This window comes from Liolophura sinensis, chromosome 3, assembly GCF_032854445.1.
Source record: "Liolophura sinensis isolate JHLJ2023 chromosome 3, CUHK_Ljap_v2, whole genome shotgun sequence".
NCBI lineage: Eukaryota > Metazoa > Mollusca > Polyplacophora > Chitonida > Chitonidae > Liolophura > Liolophura sinensis.
This window is the reverse complement of record NC_088297.1, coordinates 15919043-15942686: the sequence shown is the minus strand read 5'-3', so window position 1 is coordinate 15942686 and position 23644 is coordinate 15919043. Positions and strand designations below refer to the sequence as shown.

Genomic DNA, 23644 nt, shown 5'->3' with positions numbered 1-23644 from the left:
ACACTGTTTGCCCACCAGTCAGAGCGGAAATTGACTTTATATTCAGGGTTGGCAATGCTGAATTCTAAGCAGCACCTGAAACTTCCTACAGTTAACATGCCTTGTACTGTACCAACAAGCCTATAACATATACCAACATATACAAGGTCAGCCCGATATATATATATATATATATATATATATATATATATATAGGCAGTGGCCTACATGGGTAACCTGAACCTTAACCTGTGTGTTAATATAAAGGCCTACATGGAGGCCAGGAATAGTTTTATTACAATAGCTTTCACAATTATTTGAGAAAGGAACATTCCGATACTGTTCCTGCATGTGCTGTGCGTATTATATACACCTCTACATACTCATGCTCGATTAAACATGGATTGTATACGTGAAGGAGTAAAGTGACCGTTTGCGATTGGCCATCGGAGCGACGCTGACCCCAGCCATGTCCCCAGGGCACATCGTGTGCAGTACAACTGCCTCTGCCCCCTCGCCATCATATGTTTACCTGTGCTTTAATGTCAGATGTGTACAGGCGTTACTATATGGTGCTGAGAGAGCTTCTTTGAACGAGGTCATCGCTTGACGTCAACACCCTGGGAGTATAGAGCTGTGATCTACCTGTATACCAAATCTTAAACTTCCCATTTTTACATCTGATTGTACGGGCTACTGGCTCTTCATTTTAGTTGAAAAGTCAATGTATCTGGTTTTAATTAGGAGGAGCAAGTTTTCGGGGTCTCTGATAATCGACACGGAGGACGTCCCATTCCGTTGTTGCATCCGTTTTGAAAGTTGTGTCACAACAAAAAAACACTTGTATATGCTACAACCCACGCAGTGTTCATTGTAGACGAGAGTAAACATGGCGCTTAACATGGACACGCTGCTGATGTATTTAGGTCGTCCAGGGAGATACCAGATCATTGTGTGCCTGCTTCTCTGTTTTAACTACTTTCAAATTACTTTTAACCACCTGTGCATGGCGTTTTTCGGAGCGCCACCTCTGTCGTACCGCTGTGACGCCGGGGCTCTGAGCGCAGCCACGAACCTCACTGACAATAGCTGTCCCGCTGATGTAAAGGCGGACATTTGGTGTAAAGTCCGCGAGAACTGTACCACATGTAATCACTCTACACCTTATGTCACAGAGGAGAGGGAATGGACTATCGTGACCGAGGTAAGTTAGTAAACTCTAAAGAACAAATAAAGAAGAAATTACAGGTTGAATTTTAACAGTTACATGTACCCATATTCAATGAGGTACCCAAGAATTTTGACATTATAAGATGACACGTCAAACTTATGAGTGGAGGAAAACGGAGTGAATCCACGCGAAAGCTAGATTAGGACGATTTTGAACCCCTTATTAAAAGCGAGTGGATTTCACTAGTATTGTTGCTCCAAATCTGAGTTCTCGCTCAGATTTTTTTCCTTCTTACCTGACAACTGTTTGTTTTCCTTTTGCGAGAAAACTGCGTGTCACAGTTGTTAACTTTCTACACATGTTCACTGCCAAATCGATTGGGCTACCTGCTGGAGTATAAAACTCTACCCACCTGTGACCCACTTTTCGGCCATATTGGAGCAGTATGGAAATTTAAAAAAAAACTTCTTCCCCAGAACCGCTGAGCCAATTGCATTGAAACTTGATATGCTTGTATAAGACTACCAGGATTGAAAATTTTATGCAAATCGGTCCAGAAATGTGGAAGCTCACTGTTGGTCGCTTTAGTCACGTGATGGCTTGTAGATGATTTTTGAAAAAAAAAATAAGGTAGCAGTTAGGTGTCATTAGACCTGTTAAAGAGAACTGTGGTTTTAGTTTTTCCTGCGTTGTATAGTTTTTCTTTAAATTACAAGTATAGCTAATTTTAGTGTGATTTTTCAAATGTCACGTGACCGGACACCGTAATAGCTATGAAGATGAAAATTGGCCAGTCGATAGATCAAGTACAGATCTTCATTTTTGACTCGTAGTACTGCAGAGGTACGACTGATAGTTTTGCAATTAAAACGCGTTTAAAAACTTGTTATTTTTATTCATAGTCAGCTCGTAAAATTGCAGTATCTCCAAAACGGGTAAAGATAGAAAAAACAAACTTGGCCATTTTAATAGCTAACATATGAAGCAGCATTTGACGTTTCGTGCTATTTGGCCAGTCACGTGATTTACCAGCCATGTTGAATTTGATTGAATTGTATTAACAGGCTTAAACCTATCTTTTTCCGTAAATCGGCTAATGATCTTTGGATGAAATTTCCCTTGCAAGTTTTAGGTGGATTGCCGTACGTATATTGTACAAAAATTTTTTTGGTATGGAAGTTGTGCTGTAACTGACCAATGAAATTAGCTTAAAAGTAGGTCAAGTCTAAAAACTGCTCAAAATGATTAATTAGACACACTGTCTAATATTAGTTGACGTCAGCATTAGAAATCTCTAAGAATTATTTTTGTACTTGGTATAGTTTTAACGATATGACCAAAAAACCTAGCAGAAAGATGAAGTATGACGCGCCCCTCTCCTCAGCGTACATACGTACGAAAGTTTACAAAACCTCACATTCAAAAAACGCGGGAGCTTCGTGCTAGGCTGCATGAAGCCCGTTCACTGTAGAGTGCTGGCTACGGGGCGCGTATTCTGTAGTCTGGCGACAAGAGCAGTAAATGAAAGGAACAGTCTCTCTATACATGTGGGCAAGCACTGTTATGTGAGAGCAATGGGGTTTCTTATGTTTCTATTCTCTGTCTTTCACCACATTCCCAATGGACATCGCCCTAGCATTCAACGGTTCAAATCCAGTTCATTCCTCCCAATCTTTGTTCTCTTTTTTTGTTATTCAATTACCATGAAATTATTAGGCACCAGACTACCAGTCCTAGCAGTCTTTTTTTTTTGGTTGTGTTTTTTTTCTTCGCACATAAAGTTTAACAGTCTCAGGTTCAAAGCTCACTACCAATGTTGGAATGACTCGCAAATCAAATACAATTGCAAATTAACATAATCCAGAATGACAAATGATGTGAACCGTACCGTGAAAAGCTGAGGCATTTTAATGTTCTAATCTTACTGTGACTGAACGAAGCGGGGTGATGAACACAGATCAGATTTTACCAAATTCATTTCGGATTTAAGTACGGACACTATGATTCATTTGTGGGAGATCGTCAAGCTGGGTATTGCTGAAATATTCTTCTTTTCGTTGAAAATACGAGATCTGGTTTCGCTGAGGTACATGCAGTTCACTCGTTCGGAGAGTTCATTGTGTAATACAGTTTACGTCTGTTGTTTTGCTAGTATTAGAAAAAACTGCGGTCTTTTTGGAAGAACATAGAGCTGGTAGATTCGAATGTGGTACTCTGTGGTAAAAATATTTCACTTATACGACGGTGGCCAGCATTGCGGTGGGAGGAAACCGGGCACAGCCCGGGGAAATTTTCCCACGTATATGGTTGGAAAGGAAGCCAGCATGAACTGGACTTGAACCACTAGTGAGTGTATTGGAGAGATCCCCTCGGCGCCTGTGCTTTTGTGTATCCAGCTACATGTAACACTCTTGATGGCGGTCTAATTAAATTCCGAAATAGGATAACTTGGCGTAAAATTGCGTCATATTTCGGAATAAAACTACCTGTGTTTGTTTTTCAGCTGGTTACAATCTGTGCAAATAGGTGTCCTCTCGCACATGTACACTGACGTTATAGGCATATTTATAGCGGGCTAACATGTTATTTGTCTGTCTCGCGCATGAGTGCAAACGCACGGTTGACCTCGTATACCAAATCTCAAATTCTTTTGTAAAGCATACCAAACCACAATAAACACATAAAGGGCGAATGTTTATCGTTTGTAAACGCTGGAACCTGCTTCACGCTGTGCGTGTTTAGGTATAAGTGTGTACCGGATGCATTATTCAGAGTCGCGGACAGGCTTTGAATATGTTGTCTGCTTGGACATTTACAACACGCTGCTATAGGCATATGAACCCCTTTGGCCGGTTTCGTAAAGCTCACTTCGCTAAGTAACCCTTATCTACCATGGCAACGTATTTTGCAGAGAGACATAATGTGCACTTGGCTAAGGGCAACTTAACACTAAGTAAGCTTCATGAAATCGGCCCCTGCACTATACATCGGCCAAGTTGATGAAACCATGCACTTACTCCTATGCATCTAGTATGCGCCTACTATATGAGTGAGTGAGTGAGTGCGTGCTTGGGGCTTAACGTCGTACTCCCTATTACATGAAACCATGCACTACTATACGCCTAGTATTTGAAACCATGTACTACTATAGGCCTGCGGAATACGTATAGCGCATGAACCCGTGAACTATTGTACGCCTAGTATATGAACCCATACACTAGTATAGGCCTATAGCTTATGAACCCATGCACTATTATACGCCTATAGCATATGAACCCTGCACAACTATGCGCCAAGTATATGAGTGAATGAAGGAATGTATGCTTTGGGTTTAATGTCGTACTTAGCAATTTTATGACGATAACGAGGGTCATCAGGCGTGTGTACATATACTGTGTCTCCTTGTGGCAGGGCGAGCCGATGCCACCAAAGCGCTGCCACAACTGAAGCATCATGCCGAAGACGCAAGACATGGCATTCCATCCAGTCGCATTGTACTGGGACCAGGCCAACCAGTCCTATTTCCTTTCTCTAACCTCTCAGTGCTGAGCGTCTAGCGAGGCAGCAACAAGTACCATTTCTAAAATCTTTGGTATGACCCGACCCGGGTTTGATCCCGGGACGCTCTAACCGCGTACTACTATACCTCAACAGTATGAACCCATGTACTCCTGTACGACGAGTAAACGAACCCAGACATGCACTATTATACGTCAAGTATATGAACCCATGTACTTCTATATGCCGAGTAAACGAACCCAGATATGCACTACTATACCTCAACTATATGAACCCATGTACTCCTGTACGACGAGTAAACGAACCCAGACATGCACTATTATACGTCAAGTATATGAACCCATGCACTTCTATATGCCGAGTAAACGAACCCAGATATGCACTACTATACCTCAACTATATGAACCCATGTACTTCCATACGACGAGTAAACGAACCCAGACATGCACTATTATACGTCAAGTATATGAACCCATGCACTTCTATATGCCGAGTAAACGAACCCAGATATGCACTACTATACCTCAACTATATGAACCCATGTACTTCCATACGCCGAGTAAACGAACCCAGACATGCACTATTATACGTCAAGTATATGAACCCATGCACTTCTATATGCCGAGTAAACGAACCCAGATATGCACTACTATACCTCAACTATATGAACCCATGTACTTCCATACGACGAGTAAACGAACCCAGACATGCACTATTATATGTCAAGTATATGAACCCATGCACTTCTATATGCCGAGTAAACGAACCCAGATATGCACTACTATACCTCAACTATATGAACCCATGTACTTCCATACGCCGAGTAAACGAACCCAGACATGCACTATTATACGTCAAGTATATGAACCCATGCACTTCTATATGCCGAGTAAACGAACCCAGATATGCACTACTATACCTCAACTATATGAACCCATGTACTTCCATACGACGAGTAAACGAACCCAGACATGCACTATTATATGTCAAGTATATGAACCCATGCACTTCTATATGCCGAGTAAACGAACCCAGATATGCACTACTATACCTCAACTATATGAACCCATGTACTTCCATACGCCGAGTAAACGAACCCAGACATGCACTATTATACGTCAAGTATATGAACCCATGCACTTCTATATGCCGAGTAAACGAACCCAGATATGCACTACTATACCTCAACTATATGAACCCATGTACTTCCATACGCCGAGTAAACGAACCCAGACATGCACTATTATACGTCAAGTATATGAACCCATGTACTTCCATACGCCGAGTAAACGAACCCAGACATGCACTACTATACCAGAAGTATATGAACCCATGCACTTCTATACGCCGAGTAAACGAACCCAGGCATATACCATTATACGTCAAGTATATGGACCAGTGCACTGCTATACGCCGAGTATATCTGTCAATTCGATGGATTAACTTTAAGCAGGATGAATTAAATATTAACATATTTACTTGTTTGTCTTTCTGTAATTATTGTATAGTTTTTAATTCACTAATTAATTAATTATTTTTTTAAATTTATTTATTTAACTGGTGTTTTACTCCAGACTCAAGAATATTTCACTTGAACAAAGACGGACAGTATAATAGTGGAAGTAAACCGGGCTCGGAAACTTTCCGCACGTTGCAGACAAGTGATATTCTAGGAATATATAAAATTGCACAAAAGGTGGCCAGTTTTTTATCAACCAAGGCTCTTGTATGAGAACACTGTGAGAGCGAGAATGTTCATATTCTCTGTCCAAGGTTTGAATTCATCCTGTCTGAGCGATGCAACGATGTATTGTGTTATTATAATATATTGTATTGTGTATAGTGTTATTATAACACAATTTTGTAACACATTTAACATAATGTTCTTTTAGTGGAATACAATGTATACGTTGAATTAATAGGTTGAATTAATGTTGAATTAAGAGATTAAGTGTGCTAAATTTAACAGAATAATCTACTGCAATAACAGAATATATTCTAGAATCACACATGCAGATAACAGACTTTGTGCTAGATTTAACAGTTGAATTTGTTAAGCGTTCATATACATGACTTGTGACAGATGTATTAGCGCATGGGGCGAATCACGTAAATAAAGCGGCTTAAAACGATGACTTAACACATATACCGTTTTCTGCCTTGAGACAGATGTATACGTGCATGGAGCGAATCAAATAAATAAAGCGGTTTAAAACAACGCAATGGTCGTTTGACAGTTACGGCAAAGCTAACGGTTTCTGACTGGCTACAAGGGAACGATTAAAACTGAAATCAATCCAAAACTAATCGAGTCACTTGACTGAGTGAATCAAGAATTATTGACTGGGGTTGAAATTCTGGTTGTTGATTAAAATTACTCATCAAACGTGTGAAAACAGGTGATATCTCTTTGAATATTGCTCAGGGTATGTGCGAAAGCAATTTTACAAAGTGATAATTCATCCCCCATTTATTTTAATGTCCGTCTGACCCAAATTACGAAGATTAGCGACATCGCAGGATTAAAGACACCCTTCATAATACCTGCTTGGCATGCTTGAGTAATTCGAGCCCTAATTTAACTAGGAAAATTAACCTATTGTAAGAATTTTTTTCAGTATTGCCTTGATTAAATGAAGGAAAAAATAATTTCCGCGAACACATTTTCGAAGTAAATCCACTCAGGAAACAGAATGATACATGTATTTATTGTAACAGAAGGAAAGAATGGTAAATATTAAATCTGATATACACACGAAATGTAGACCTACAGTGTAACACGGCATAAAGCTATAGCTTAACAGTTCATATTTTTATACAGGTTATATAGATATAAGCGTCATGCCCGACATTCGTTTACAATTTGTAGTCCGTAAAGGGCGTTCTAAGTCGATAATCGTAAGATCCATTTCCAAAACAACGTTTAACACTACCTCCCAAAGACAAAGGTATATAAGAAATTATACAAATAGGAAATAAAGCCGGTAATACGCTATAGAGAAGCGGACATCAGTTTTCAATGATGCCGGGCAGACAGTGGATATTCCAGGCATGAATTCCATATCAAAGTTCAAATTGGTAGTCCATGAATGAGTTCCAGGTCAAAAAACAATTACACAAGGTATCTCAGTCGCGCTTTGATTACAACTGTTCATAAAGGCATCATGCATATGTAATGAGCATGGCTGCCTTTACGGCCCCTAGCCTCAGGTTAAGCGGTATTAGATAGAGTTCGAAACGAGCGTTACAGACCCTAACCGAACAGACTGTGATTCAAAAGTAACGGACGATTACGTCGTTCCCGTTAATATGTAAGGATCTCATACTACAAGAGGCGCCATATATAATGTTACACATGACATGCTGGTCTGTATAAAGGCTGTCTACAAGACAGACGGTTTAACTCGGCAACCAGCGCCATCTATGTTGTTAAATACCGTGTACGCGATAGATATGTACATAAGGATAACAGCGCCGTCTATGTGGGTGATCACAATGCAGATCGCCAGAGATTCTGAACGCTCTGTCCATACCTGCCAACGAGTGTTATACTCATTGTAAAATTTGAAAAACTTAGAATGAAGGCATTTGATGGAGTATCCTCGACAAACTAGTTTTTGAAGTAACGACTTGTGACGCAGATTAAAGTCATCACAATTTACGCAAGATCTGACAAATGCTGCAAAGCGAGATATGTATACGCCATATGAAGGACCCTTTGGTATATTGCTATCCAAATAAGGGTAATTTACAATATCAGAATTGAAATTATCCCTTTTGTCGTAAAGGCGGCATGAAAGGAGACCTTGTTCGTCTTTGTACAGATATAGATAAAAAAAAAGATGTACCATCAGGACTATCTGTTGTCTCCTTTAAATCCAATGAAGGCGGATGGATTTCCTTCACAGCTCAAACAGCTGATGGGGGAAAAGCGGAATTGGTACCTGAAACCAAATGTTTAGAGAATATAAAACGATTCGTAGCCGTACATACACGTAAGTGTGCATAGATCACATTTAATTAGATTTGATTTGTTCACCTTACACGCAATAACAACGATACAATGGATTGGAACATGAGCTACATATGGCGGGAGTAAAGCTCCAAGGAGCTTGCCCTATATTGGGCAGAATTTGAATCATATTTACATACACAGAAGCGGACAACATAATCTAACCAAACCAAATAAAAGAAATTAATAAAATACAAATATACCTCTGCACACTAGATGGGATTTTAATTTACTTGTAGTACGTGGGAAGGTCCTTCAGCAACCTGCGGATGGTGGTGGGCTTCCCAGGGCTGTGCCCGATTTCCATCCACCATAATGCTGGCCACCGTCGTATAAGTGAAATATTCTTGAGTACGGCGTAAAACAGCAATCAAATAAATAAATAAATAAATAAATAAGTTACCTGTAAAGAAAGACATTGACGAAATACAGCGAAGCTTTGTCGATAATTTGTTCCAATCCCAAGGCCCTTAAGATGCATAACAAAACGAAAGTGAAAAATTTTAAATTTGAATTGGTCTAGGAAAATCTAATGACCTAACTCTGGTGTTGTGATCATGTATTCCAGCACTTTTAAAGAGATATTGAAAGATGATCATGGGTTCCCTCCGGGATCTGCTCGGTTTCCTCCAACTATAATGCGGGCCGCAGTCGTAGAGGTGAAACGTTCTTGAGTACACCGTAAAACACAAATCAGATAAATAAATATATCAATTAATTAATCAGCAGTCGACCGCGCTGCATGGTGGGGCGTTTGTGCAATCTTGCGTTCGTTATGAAACATTGGCCACTTGCAGTGAATTGGATATGATGAGCAAGTCTGCACATAACACGTGGGAAGGTGTGTGGTTTTCCACTAGGCACTCTGAACTTCTGGTTGAAGGCGATGGATTCCGGTATTTCTGCTCATGTGTTTACATGTAATTGACACGTGCTCAAGCAATGAGGCACGTAAACCACCGTGTTACCTGCGCAGGCTTACGCACTGAAAACAAAACAAAAGAAAAATAAAAAACAAACAAACAAACAAACAAATCAACTCAAGCGTATCATTCCACCGAAAACTTTCAGAATGTTGTGAACGTCTCATCAGTTATACGTACAAAAGCATTTGACGTTATACCGTATCTCTCTCACCTAACCTGTGAGAACATATGGGTCAGTATGTTCAAGTGTACATGTACTCTCCGTCTTGAATTTCAGCGATGTCATGACAAGTGTCTATAAACCTCAGTCTCTCTGCATGAACTAGGTCAAGGTGTTCGGATTTCGAAGCGATACCGGTTATGTGTGACCTAAAATGCATTATCAAACCTTTATCTTTACGGTTTGTTTACTGGTACACTAATCATCACAGTGCCAGAAGCTGTTTTATAGTGAATATAGATTTTGCTCGCTTCTTTCCTTTTATAACATGTTTTGAACATACATGTATTAAGCCGTGTGATCTACGAGTATCATTTTGAGTGCAGTTTAGAATTTGCCCTGGTTATTTGCTCCTTTCATTTAAGGTGCCTTATCACTGATATTCAAAGTATTTTGGGGGTAAAGTAGAAACAAAAGACGAGGTTTTAGGGTCTTAGGGATACAATACTGAAGTGAAGATCTAGGTGACGCCAAGACAGCCCCACACTGTTGTGGCTGATAGCGCCCAGTTTTTCACAGCGATCGTCGTGACCTCACGGGGAATGCGGTTTTGACAAAGCCGCGCGACCTTCGTGTCCTTCGGATAAGCACCCTCTGCGCACTCTGCGCGACCTCCGCTCACCTGCGGAAGGCACGAAGATCGCGGACACCCGTCCTGTGTCTGTTCCGCGTGTTGTGGGCGAAACTTATGTAGGGCGGGGGTTGGTAATTTGTGGGCTTTGAGAGGGTGGGGTTCACCTCAGGTACTGACATGTCATTCCTGTGAGACGACATATATGTACATGATATAATCAGACAGATCTGCTTCAAGTACACACTGTCGTGATATCACCGAAATAATGTATATCAGTATTTATCTGAGTGTTGGTTAACGTCACGCGAAAGAGCGTTTCGATGATATGAAACCAGCTTTTTGGGTACAGTAAACCGGATTGTCCAACGGTCACAACCTAGACAGCACCCTACGGTCACAACTTAGGCAGCGCCCTACGATCACAATTTAGAGAGCTCACTCCGGTCACAACTTAGCGCCCTACGGTCACAAATTAGACAGAGCCTTGCGGTCACAATTTAGACAGCGCCCTACGGTCACCCGGACGCCGCAGACCGCGTCATTATTGTCACTAAGATTTCACAAGCAGTGAGTGTGGGATGAACAGAGAACTAATCATCAAACAAATAAATCCTCCCACCCTAATGCTGGCCGATGTGGTGTAAGTGAAATATTATTGATTTCGGCGTAAAACACCAATCAAATAAATATATAAATCAATCAAGCAAATAAACAAAAACACATTACAGTTACCAAAAAGAAATATTTTACGAGATCCCATCTGTCAAATACACAAATGTCAGAGGGCCACTTGTTTAAACGGCCACATGGACGTCGTCAACCGCTTGGAACCAATATAATAAAAGGCTTGCAGCATAGAGAGTACAACCAGAGCAAAGACGGTAGTGTGATATCTGGCGGATTGCCACAAACACATATAGTCTACTCGGTGAAAAACGGCCTCCTCTTAATTTAACTCAGGATTTTATTCTAACAGTTCATGTAAATTCTTAAATAGTACCAAAATTACAGGACCTCTAACACCATGGCTTAAACAAAATTAGGCAAATCATGCAGTGATCTAAAATTGCAATTTACTAGGCGACACCGGCCTAGAAATAATCAGTTTGCTGGGTCACCATCGCATTTAACATACAATAACGTTAGAACAATGGGAGAACTGTGAGAGCGCAAGAATTAACAAAATTTCTGCGGAGGCCTGGTTAGCATATTGCAATAACAATCGTCACATTTATTATGTTTTACCTCTTTTCTTTCATTATAACAGTTCGATTTGGTATGCGACCAGAAGTACCTGTCCAACCTGGCCACAACCATTTACTTCGTAGGGGTGATGGTCGGTGGTGTATTTTTCGGCCACGTCGCTGACGCCATTGGTCGATTTCCTGTGCTGATAGCCTGCCTGTACCTCCCCGTGGGCGTTGGTATTGGAATGTCTTTCGCACAGAGCTACGTCGTTTTCGCCATCCTGAGATTCTTCATGGGGTTTCTGATGCAGGTAACATTTTGCTACAATGTAGGGGGCCGTCTTACGAAGCCGTCGCATCATGCGCTTGGCGTAACGTCCATGGCATCGTGTAGTAGCGTTTGCGACACCTTTGTAAGATGGGACCCTGTACGGACTAGCATACATTGTCGAATCTTCCAGCGTCTAGTGGCGTTCACAGGGTGCCATTTGTCCTATCCATTCGTCAAATCTTTTTGAACGTGGCTTGAAAATCATAAAAGTCTTATGTGGCGTATACAGGTGGAACTGGATGTTTCTAATCAAAAGCGTATTCATAGTTTTGTAATGATTAATTGATTGCTCTCAGAAAGATCTATACCCAAGTCATATCATCACGGAAAGAATATTGAAAATATTTCTATGAGACAGGATATTATGTTGAACTTTACGGAATATTATGCTATAATAACAGAATACATTCTAGCATAACCCAGACAACATGCTCTTAAAATGAACACAGTAGTTTTTTAGTGTAACTTTGTTCCATCGAGACAAGCAATAGTTGGTAAGATGTACGCTATAGCTTCCAGTTGAAATATTATTAAGCTTAACACTTTAAAGGTAAATATTATGTCATAAAAAATGCAGACGGACAGTCAGAGGTGAACTACCGCCCTTCAACGGCAACCTTGTAGTTCCCTTGAAGTAAAGCCGTAGTCAATTCAGTGGGGGCTGCATTCTTAATGGTGACTTCATTCTTAATGGTGACTTCTAATGGTGACTTCATTCTTAATGGTGACTTCATTGGTGAAAGCAACATATAGAAACAGCAAATGGGTCCACACCTGTCGACCAGCTTCTCTTAGCAATTTGAACCCAACTTTCCAGTGAAAACAGATAGATTGATATCAAATCTATAAATCTGTTCTACTGGACAATGTATCTTTTTTACTGACGTTGCGGCGACAACATATCGCCTTCAACAGAGCAAGGTGTTAAACAAAAAGAATCCCTATTTATACTGAAGTTACATACAAAAACAAAGTGAACAAATCATTATGTACAAGTTTCATGGTGAACACAGTTCACGTTCACGGTTGAAGTATACAATGGGTCTATACAATTTAAAACAATGAGACAACAGGAGCTGGTATATAGTGACCGAATTAGAATATAATACACTTTTACACGAGTGAACAAATTTTACGACGTTGAGGTACATTTACACAAAGTACATTTACACAAGCTAGCTAGATAGACAGATGTACTTTATTTATCGTCGGTTGAAAAACAAATAACCATTAGCTCGCAATAAAGTTGTTATCACTGACCTTGGAGGTATGAAAATATACACTTAGATATCACCACAAAGGAAAATAATGCAATAAGAAGGAGACACCTGAACATACCTATATAAACACACACTCATAACAATAAACACAAGATTCTCCGGCCGTAAGTGGGAAGGTCTGAGAGCAATCTGCGGATGATCATGGACTCCCTCCGGGTTCTGCCCGGTTTCCTCTCACAATTATGCTGGCCGCCGTCGTATAAGTGAAATATTCTTGAGTACGGCGTAAAACACCAATCGAATAAATAAATAAATAAACAAACACCAGATAAATGTCTAGGTCATACGGCCATTCGTAGTTAAAAATTATTTAAATATCCATGAAATCCTTAGGGAGTTCATGCAGCATAAAATATGTGTATATAAATTTAAACATCACAAACATATCCGGTTGTATTATATGTGACGGATGTAATTTCTTGGGTTTTATAATTATATACTGTGGTACTTTGGTATTTGGTAAATAAATAAATAATCAGGGTTCAGTGTTCGTCATGTTAAAGTTTTGACGGACTTAGCGTTTCCTATCATCTGCTAATCTTCCAGAAATTGAACTGCCAGCATTGTAAACAAACGTTTTAATCATGTTTCATGTCTCAGCTTTGTTGTCAGATTACTTGTTTGATTGATTGATGAATCAATTGGTGTTTAAAACCGCATTCAAGAAATATACATGAAGCTCGCTCAGAAAACCAAAGTGACCGATTAAACCACCGGACTGGAAAGTATCTTACGGGCATTCTCTCACTTTATGCGATCAGTCGCTAATTGTCATTTAACGGCAACCGTAGGCCATGCCTATCCCTTTCCTTGTATGTTTTTTTCCAGGGTTTACAGATCGTCAACGTATCTATGATCATGGAGTACTTCTCCCCTAAGCACCGTGGGGTCGCGGCCTGTGTCTTGGAAGTATTCTGGGGGCTCGGAGTCTTCATACTGGCCCTCATCGCCTACCTCATCCGGGACTGGAGATGGATGCAACGATGCTTTTCTCTTCTTATTCTCCTCACTGTTTTCTACGTCTGGCAAGGATTTCTTTTTTTTACATTGCTATAATCATCAGGGAATACACTGAGTAGTTATGATAACTGATAATACAGTGTACAAAGAGACCACTTACTGTTTCCAAAGATTATACATCTACTCATTTTTTTTATTTTCTCTGCATACATTTTCTCTAATATCCCCTACAAAAATAACCGGGTCTCCGTGGCTCAGTCGGTTAGCGCGCTAGCGCAGCGTGATGACCCAAGAGTCTCTCACCCATGCGGTCGCTGTGAGTTCAAGTCCAGCTCATGCTGGCTTCCTCTCCGGCCGTACCTGGGAAGGTCTGACAGCAACCTGCGGATGGTCGTGGGTTTTCTCCCACCATAATACAAAAACAATTTAAACACCTTAAATAAGAATATTTAAAATTTAACTATACTTACGGTAGTTTCATAGAAAAGTTAAAAAAAAAAGACTGTGAAAGGCGCATGAGCTGTTTGGACCTTTGTTTAGAATTCCTTTTTCATATACTATTCCACAAAATGAAATATCGAGGCGAATTTTAAGTCTCTTGTAAACTGAAATAACCGATAAGGTATCAAATATGTCCTGACTGATTCTGTAGTCTGTAGTCAGGCTGTAGTCTAAAATGACCTTTAATGTAGCACATTTAAGACATTACATCGACCCATTTCGTATATTTGTATGACAACATTCTAAGAACGCCTTTAACACCTTCAAACATGTCATTGTCATCAATGGATGTTCCTGATCAATAATTCCAACAAACCACCAAAGCACCAAGAATGTGTATAAATATTAAAAGACTTAAAGTGATACAAAATCAGATAGACAGGTTTAAACGGGGTTTTATTCTAACCGTTCATGTAAATGCTCAAACAGTTGCAAATTACACGTCCCCTAGCACCATGATTTAAGCAGAATTAGGTAAAATAAATGCAGTGATTTTAATTGCAATTTATTAAGTGTCACTGGTTATTAACCACTCAAAATGCTAAAGTCATCCTAAATATAAACCGTCAGAAGTTTTCAGTGATGACGACAAGGCGTAAAAGTTGCTCTAGGAAAAAGAATTGATTGAGTATTCAAAGCGTGTACCATGCTAGTTCATAAGTTAATCAACATATGCATCTCAGTTGCTCTTTGATTCTATGTGTCGAATGTTTGATCTTCACTATGTATTGTAGGTTGTTTCCAGAGTCTCTAAGATGGCTTCTTTCGAAACGGAAGTATTTGCGAGCAGAAAAGCTGACTCAGAAAATTGCTAAGTACAACGGTCTCTCCGAAGTTCCCCCGGAAGCTGTGGCTATTCTAAAAGAGCATGAAGACCAGCCTCCCGACGGCGTTGTGTATAACATCTCACATATCTTCAGAAATAGAAATACTCTTAAACGATCAATCATCTTGTGGTATATTTGGTAAGTAAACTATTTACTGTTGTTTCTAGATGTGAAAAAGGTCGAATGTCTTGCTAGGTTAGTAGACGGAATACTCTCTGTATTATACAAATCAAGAGGAGGGGCCTCCGTGGCTCAGTTGATTAGTGCGCTAGCGCAGCGTAATGAGCCAGGAGACTTTCACCAATGTGGTCGCTGTGAGTTCAAGTCCAACTCATGCTGGCTTCCTCTCTGGCCGTACGTGAGAAGGTCTGCCAACAACCTGCGGATGGTCGTGGCTTCCCCCGGGCTCTGTCCGGTTTCGTCCCAGCACAATGCTGGCCGCCGAAAGATTCTTGAGTACGGCGTAAAACACCAATCAAATAAATAAATAAATCAAAGCCAGAGACGTCGTAAGATTTTTTACATGTTTGATTGGTGTTTTACGCCGTACTCAAGACAGATACACGTGCTACACTAACAGAACTCACAGCGATGACATTGTTGAGGGGCTCCTGGGTAATAGCGCCGGCGTGCTAACAGCTTAAACCTGTTTTGGCTGTTTTGTACAGATTACTTCCTAATTTATGATCAATTTACAGGGTACCAATACTAATCTAAACGGGTCATACGGAAACAAAATTGTTCTATCGTTTTCATTTACGCTTGACCATAGCAGTGGTATTGGGATTACTTTGTTCTCAGGTTTAGACTGTTGTATTCGAGATACAGGAAAGACATAACTCAAGTCAGATCTCAGGGACCTTGTTCAATTTTCACTTCTATAACAGTAGCCTCCAATTATGACTACGTAAAACCTTAAGCAAAACAAAAATAATATAGTGAGTCATTCATTTCAAAATATTGCCCAGTTAACATCTTCTGATCACACTACAACAACAACATTGCAAGAGAACAAGTTTCAAACAAAATATATCACTTTAACTTTAAACTGGAGTTTGTTTTCTCATTAGAAATGTAATTACGCATCTGCAGTAGGTTTCTACTCACTTTTCCTGTTGAATACAGTCTGGAAACAATATCATTTAGTAGAATTTGTTTGGAGATGAAAAAGTGCTGGACTTGCTCTCCACATGGTTTACTTCAAACTCAGCATCAGTGTAAGCTATTAAAGCTGATTGGTCAATAATCTTAACTTAAGAAGAGAGAAATAGTTTGTTCTTACAGTCATTCTGAAGTCAAATAGTTGTCTCCCCTAGTTCACAGAATGCAACGTATAAAAGTAAACAGTTCAATTATTGGCTTTAAGCTGCAAAGACATTATTTAAACCAATGCAACTGTTCCTTTTTCGCCAGAATACATGACGTCATCAAGATATGATATGTATTAATGGACGTCATATTAATGGACCTCACATGGGACAAATTGTTCGGAATTTACCAAAGGTATCGTTTTCAGGACAATTTGCAGTATTACTCAGGACACTTTAGGACACTTTGCAGTTTTACCCAGGACACTTTAGAATACTCTGCAGTTTTACCCAGGACACTTTAGAATACTCTGCAGTTTTACTCAGGACACTTTAGGATACTTTGCGGTTTTACCCAGGACACTTTAGGACACTGTGAAGTTTTGTTTTGAAATGGTGTTGTACACCCTGTTGTGTCATTCGATTCCGAATGGCATCATTCGTGTCATTAAAATGTTCCGTCTGGTTTCTTAAGTGCGCCTCCTTTCCTAATCTTCATAAGCCATACTTATCTTTTTTCGTAAAGGACATTGTCTAGGTTTCTGGGGCCACTTGGACAAATGTTTTGTGAATAACAATGTCAAAGGCTCAATAACAATAACAATATAAATTCTTATTTAAACGCTTCAACGCTTCAAGTGTCACCACCTAATAAGTGTTATACGTATATCTGAAATTCTTGAGCCTTAACTACGCCATATATATAACTTTCAAATTTTGATTTCAGTAAAGAAAAACACTTTGTGGCACTGGTCCAATATTTTTAATGAGGTCATAGATATATTTAATTCTTCCTTCTCTCTTTCCCCACAGGTTTGCAGTGTCCATAGGCTATTACGGTCTTATTCTCAACACAGGAAGACTGGACGGATTTAAATACACAAACTTCATTATTGGTGCTGGTGTAGAGATTGGTGCCTATCTCTTAGCCATACTAATTTTGTACTAGTAAGTTGAGTGTTTTATATTTTATTATTATTTTTTTTTGGTATTTTATAACTATATCATAATGACTACAATGTAGATATATACCAAAATATTTGTTAAATTAACTCACTATAGAGTGACCTTTTCTCTTTCATAGCTTATTCGCCCGTGACGTGGTTGTCGCCGCCGTACCCTATTTTCCCTGACAAATATACTCAAAATTTCCTAACGAATAGGTTCAAGTGTTCCTGACGAATGGAATCAAAGATTCCTGGTCTATAATGTCAAACGTTCCTAACAAATGATGTCAATCTTCTCGTGACCAATAATGCCATAGGTCTTGAACAATAAGTATTAAGTCTCGTGAACAGTAAGGTCAAAGATTCCTGAAAAGCAATGTCAAAGGCTCGTGACCAGTGAGGTGATATGTTCCTGACTAACAAGGTGAGAGCTGAGACTAAACCACAGCCCGTACCCTAGTGGTCTAAGAGAGAGAGAGAGAGACAGCACAGCTCAGCCTTACACAGACATAACCTGTTCCGTAAACAAGCCATTATGACTGAGATTAAACTACAGCACGTCCCCCATTTTTCTAAGGGTGAGAGATTTCTGACCAGTTAGGTCAGCGTTTCCTGACCCATGTGGCGTCAGTCAGATGTAGCTGCTGCTGTCAATAGACCTGTCAGGTATCTGGTGAAGGCCACTGCAGTTTAATATACTCATAAATCTGACATCTGTCATGGAAAAGAGTTGTAGTCTTTTTGTCCCACCTATAAGTAAGATCACCGGATGTTTCACAAAATGAAAATGCAACGCAAAGCTAGACTCGAGCCAGCAAAACTGAATTGCCCTTTGTATTGGATTATATAGCTTCGCGTAGCATTAAATATAATTTCAAGATAATTTGTCTTTTTTTTTTTGCTCAAGTATTTCGTATCGGTTCTGTATGTTGTTTTCACTTCCAGTTGCGGACGACGATGGCCAATGATGGCGTACTTTGCCGCAGGCGGGATAGCTTGTATTGTGGCTGGCAATATTACAGGTAAGCGTAAATACCTAAATTGTTACTAGTAATAAAATTACTTTTCTTACCGCGGTCTGAGGAAAATAAGAAACAGAATATTCTCGAATACGGTGTGAAACACCAATCAAATAGACACATATGTCCATAAGAATATTAAAATAATGTTTCAGACCAAACAGCGAAGACGGTATTAGCGTTGGTCGGCAGATTCGGCATGGCTGGAGCCTTCAGTGTCATGTTTCTCTACACATCAGAGCTATACCCTACAGTTCTCAGGTAGTGTATCTTAAACTTACCATCTGACCAATGAGATTGCGTTTTCGAATCCAACTCTCGCTTGTTTTGTCAGATAAGAATCTGTCTAATAAAAAGCGAAGTACCTAAATCACAATCCAGACCGTCAATCGGTAAAACGACATGCAATTTCAAATTCCCATCATTAGTTCCATTAATAAACTCATAGCATTACAATCTCTAAAAGTATATACCAGTATATACATTGTAATGTAAACGAAAAAAGATAGTTACTTGCAATTAGATGTAGTCAGCAGTTACCAGTGATGTTGGAAAGACTTGATCAAGTTGAGTATCACTGAATTTAAGGAAATGGTTTGTGGTACTCATTAACGATACTCTTCGCATCTGTCCACTGCAAAAACATGTGAGATTCCGAAACTCCCTTTTCTTATTGTAAGAGGAATTGATAACACAGAAATGCAGTCCATGTAAGAATAATGCTCTGAACTTTAAAGACATTGGCTTACTTCACCATTAGCAACAACTGAAGATATGGTGCAGACGTGTGTTCTACAAAGCCATTCCTTAGTTACTTTAGGAGGAATTAATGAGTTGATTACACAACTTCAGTTAATTTATTTATTAATTTCAACTTAATACGAAAGGCTTGTCACCTGAATACGTCCATTGCCCTTGTATAAATATGTTTTTTTCCTTCTTGTCACATTTTTTCGACACGAATATCTGTTTGAACTTCAGGAATGTTGGTTTGGGTTCGTGTGTTTTCTGGACGAGGATCGGAGGTCTTCTGGCGCCACAAATAAACTTACTGGTAAGTACCAGCCAAACACTCAACCATAAACCAACAAGAACTGAACAGAGCTTAACCATCAGTCAGCAAGGTACAATACTTAACCATAGCCTAATAAGTTACAGTACCTAACAAGTAACCAAACAGTTACTTACCTTATACCTAACTCAAGAAGCCTGCGGGGCTCAGTGGTTAGCGCGCTAGCGAAGCATAATGAGCCAGGAGTCTCTCACCAATGCGGTCGCTGTGAGTTCAAATCCAGCTCATGCTGGCTTCCTCTCCGGCCGTACGTGGAATGGTGTGCAGCAACCAATGGATGGCCGTGGGTTTCCCTCGGGCTCTGACAGGTTTCCTCCCACTATAATGCTGGCCGCCGTCGTATAAGTGAAATATTCTTGACTACGGCGTAAAACACTAATTAAATAAATAAACTAAATATACTTAAGTGTAAACAAATAAGCTATTTCCAAACCATCAACTACCAAGCAACGCTATCGAACAATGAACCTCTAAGTTACATTACTTAACCATGAACCTATATGTTACATGGATACCATGAAACCATAAAACAACGAGATACATGCCGCACTTATTTTTTTATTTATTTGATTGGTGTTTTACGCCGTACTCAAGAATATTTCACTTATACGACGGCGGCCAGCCTTAGCCCGGGGCAAACCCACGACCATCCACAGTTTGCTGAAGGACAGTCCGACGTACAGCCGGAGAGGAAGCCAACATCAGTTGGATTTGAACTCACAGCAACCTCATTGGTGAGAGGCTTCTGGGTCATTACGCTGAGCTAGTGCGCTAACCGACTGAGCCACAGAGGCGCCCCTCCCCCACCGTCCCCTATGCTTACTTACGAACTTGAACTACAAACTATGTATCCCATAGTGCTTAATTAGCAACCAAATATTACAAGACCGAAACAGCAACAAAGTATTTGTATCTATTTTCAGACACGTCTGTGAATGAATAGCTGTTGGCATAATAATCAGATAGATTGCTATCCCAATCCATAGGTATTATGATTTAAATATAATCAGTATGATTTGTTCAGGAACTATGGTTTACCTTAGCTCCAGGTTTGGCAACTGAAACAAACCATTCTGGTTACTGTCACTATGGTAGGAAATGATTTGGAAAGAGCTCTGCCGTAGGGAATTCACGTCCTTCCCCTTTTAGTATGAAATCGGGCATTTTGAGATTTCAAGCAACCGTAAACATGACTATAGTCTATTTCTTTGAGCGAGTCGCCTGTATTGAGACTTTCTGTAAAATCAGTCATACTCGCTACCGAAGTTGCCTTTTGTCTGTGACACGTAACAACACAGGCTCTACATGTGGATATGTTGGAAGTCTATATTATTGTGAGGAAAATGAAATTAGAGTACTTTTTGTAATTCATAATAATGAAACCCAGAAGCTCGGTTTCGACGGCAAGAACCCATTGCCTCGGGTGACGTTATAATTATTTAAAAACCAGTGGCATGCTGAATGTTTGTGCGGAGTTCAATGCGTTTTGACGCAGGGTGACATTATTTTCTGTTGACGATGTATAAATTATGTACGTTTACTATACTTCATTTTTCTTTTTACGTCACACTGAACAAGCTTTCAGTCATATGACGACATGGAGTCATCGTGTGTGTGTGTATGTACTATGTCTTTTCGGGGCATGGCGAGTCCTTACAGCCAGAGGACTTTCGCCACTGAGGTATCATGCCGAAAACACCAGATATGACATCCCACCCATTCACGTTACACTGACACCGGGCCATCTAGTTCAGTTTTTCGTTGTCTTACCTTTCAGTGCAATGCATAAAATAGCCTCTGGACGTTAATTACATATATGTATTTGATAGGATTATAGGATTATTTCACTCAAATTTACTCCGGTCAACACCTCAACAAAAGCTTGTTTTTTTCCCCACAAATTTGTTACCTTTTCCCTGTCTGATCTCATGTCAGCTATACTTGTAAATACTCTTGCTGCCAAAGAGGGTCATATCTTGTTCAAACTTTATTCGAAATAAGTAATAATAACGCCGTACTTATTCTGTGTTCTCCAGGGAGCGGAAACCTACAAACCTTTGCCATTCATCTTGTTCGGAGCTCTGTCTATAGCCGCCGCCATTTTGGGTTTGCTCTTACCGGAAACCCTGAATCGGGAACTTCCTGACACGCTCGAGGACTCAGAAAACATGGGTTGGGGCTGCGCACGCAGATCCAAGGCCTACAACCTGTCAGAGTCAAAGCCAACCGAAACCAAACAGACAAAATTCTAGATGAAAGAAAAATGCTCTGTATCTCTGTCCGACACAAAAAGGTTTAACTACATTTCCTAGTTTAAGAAATTTTTAGAAATTTTGCGCTCTCATCCGATCGGGAGATCGTCCAACTGAATTCTTGCTCACGTTATTTGTGGAAATGAAGTCGGCACTGTCACTCATTTGTGTTTTGAAACATAGTATTGACGGGTGCCCAGCTTTGACCTCTTCGCGTATGTAGAGGTTACGTATTGGACAGAATTGGAGTAGGTACGTTTTACTTTAGATCCAGTAAGTGAACAGCCAGTATTTTGTAAACATTTTGCAGGTGTTGTCTTAGGTATGAAGATTGTGGACACAACACTGTCTCTAAGCTTTGTTTACACCACTGTGATCACTAGACTAGTTTGAACATGCCGAACAAATGGGATTGTAGACTATAGACTACCTCAACAATAATATCTTACATATAATTATTTTAGGTGTCCATTCGAATCACCTGCGCATGCATTAGATAAATAGAATGCTTATATAGCAAGTATTAATATAGAAAAGGACGTGAGATGGCCTGTCAGCAACTTGTGGATGGGCTGTGCCCGGTTTTCTCCCACCATAATGTTGTCAGCCATCTTACAAGTGAAGTATTCTTAAGAACGGCGTAAATGTCCAATCAATTAAATAAATAGTTCAAAAAAATAAATAAATAAATGTAGAATAGGTTGAAACAGATGTTTTTGCTGACATCACCTCGTGTCTTCGCTGTCACATCCCAGTGACTTTAGCGTTATTCAGGATTTCTGTAAAATAAAATTGATAGGTGCCACGATGGAAAGAGAGCGTACGGAGGGGCGCATGCGCTGTAAGGTGTATGTGTCTGCAATTATTAATTGCATGTATTTTGTAGCAAGACATTATATTAATTGCCTCCAGTTGATAAAGACGGGGACATTATTTTGTTTATGATATATGATATTTTGGAAGAGAGAATCTGAATTTTTGCACGTTTTAAATTTGCATTAGCTTTATTTTGAATGTGTTGATTTATTTGTTTTGATATTCATATATATATATATATATATATATATATATATATATATATATATATATATATATATATATATATATATATATATATATATTCTGTTATTGCAACAGAGAACTTGTAAAGCAGCAAGAGTTCTGTCCCTTTCGGGCTTCGGTTTTAAGATTACCTGTACCGCTCACGTAAACAGTATGGATGTTTAGATTAACTGCAACATTTGAAATTCCTGTATAACAGATAAATGTGTTATTTTATCTGAGATTTTAATATTTATGACTGTTTACGTTATAATCAGAAAAAGATGTGACAGATGTATTTAACATCTACTCAACTCTTTACATAGGTTTATGCCATGCAAGAAACATGGCAATTTTTTTATGTGTTTATTTGTTACGTTTAAAAAGAGATTACATGATATAGCCCTGTTTTAATTATATTGTTCCTAAACTGGACTTTTTAAAAGTTTAAGAAATTGTAAAATACTCCATGTACAAACTATTAATAAAGCTGTGGGAGAGAAAGAATTTCTATCATCT

General features: G+C 39.5%; 1 protein-coding gene across 1 annotated transcript; it reads left to right on the top strand.

Moving 5' to 3' along the window:
• Positions 1 to 616: 616 nt before the first annotated feature.
• LOC135463868 (organic cation transporter protein-like) lies at positions 617 to 23122 on the top strand. The gene is made up of 9 exons (XM_064741324.1): positions 617 to 1183; positions 11669 to 11899; positions 14028 to 14224; positions 15395 to 15625; positions 17608 to 17742; positions 18687 to 18763; positions 18916 to 19021; positions 19742 to 19814; positions 21869 to 23122. Exons 1-9 carry the CDS (start codon positions 869 to 871, stop codon positions 22082 to 22084), a joined length of 1581 nt encoding a protein of 526 aa, XP_064597394.1. The 5' UTR covers positions 617 to 868; the 3' UTR covers positions 22085 to 23122.
• The last annotated feature ends 522 nt before the right edge of the window (positions 23123 to 23644 follow it).

Bases quoted from the DNA above. Each gene is read 5' to 3' on its own strand.
- LOC135463868 (XM_064741324.1), top strand. From the start codon at position 869: ATGGCGCTTAACATGGACACGCTGCTGATGTATTTAGGTCGTCCAGGG. The intron at 15,626-17,607 runs GTAAGTAAACTA...CTTTCCCCACAG, and splicing joins ATCATCTTGTGGTATATTTG to GTTTGCAGTGTCCATAGGCT. The intron at 19,022-19,741 runs GTAGTGTATCTT...TTTGAACTTCAG, and splicing joins CTATACCCTACAGTTCTCAG to GAATGTTGGTTTGGGTTCGT.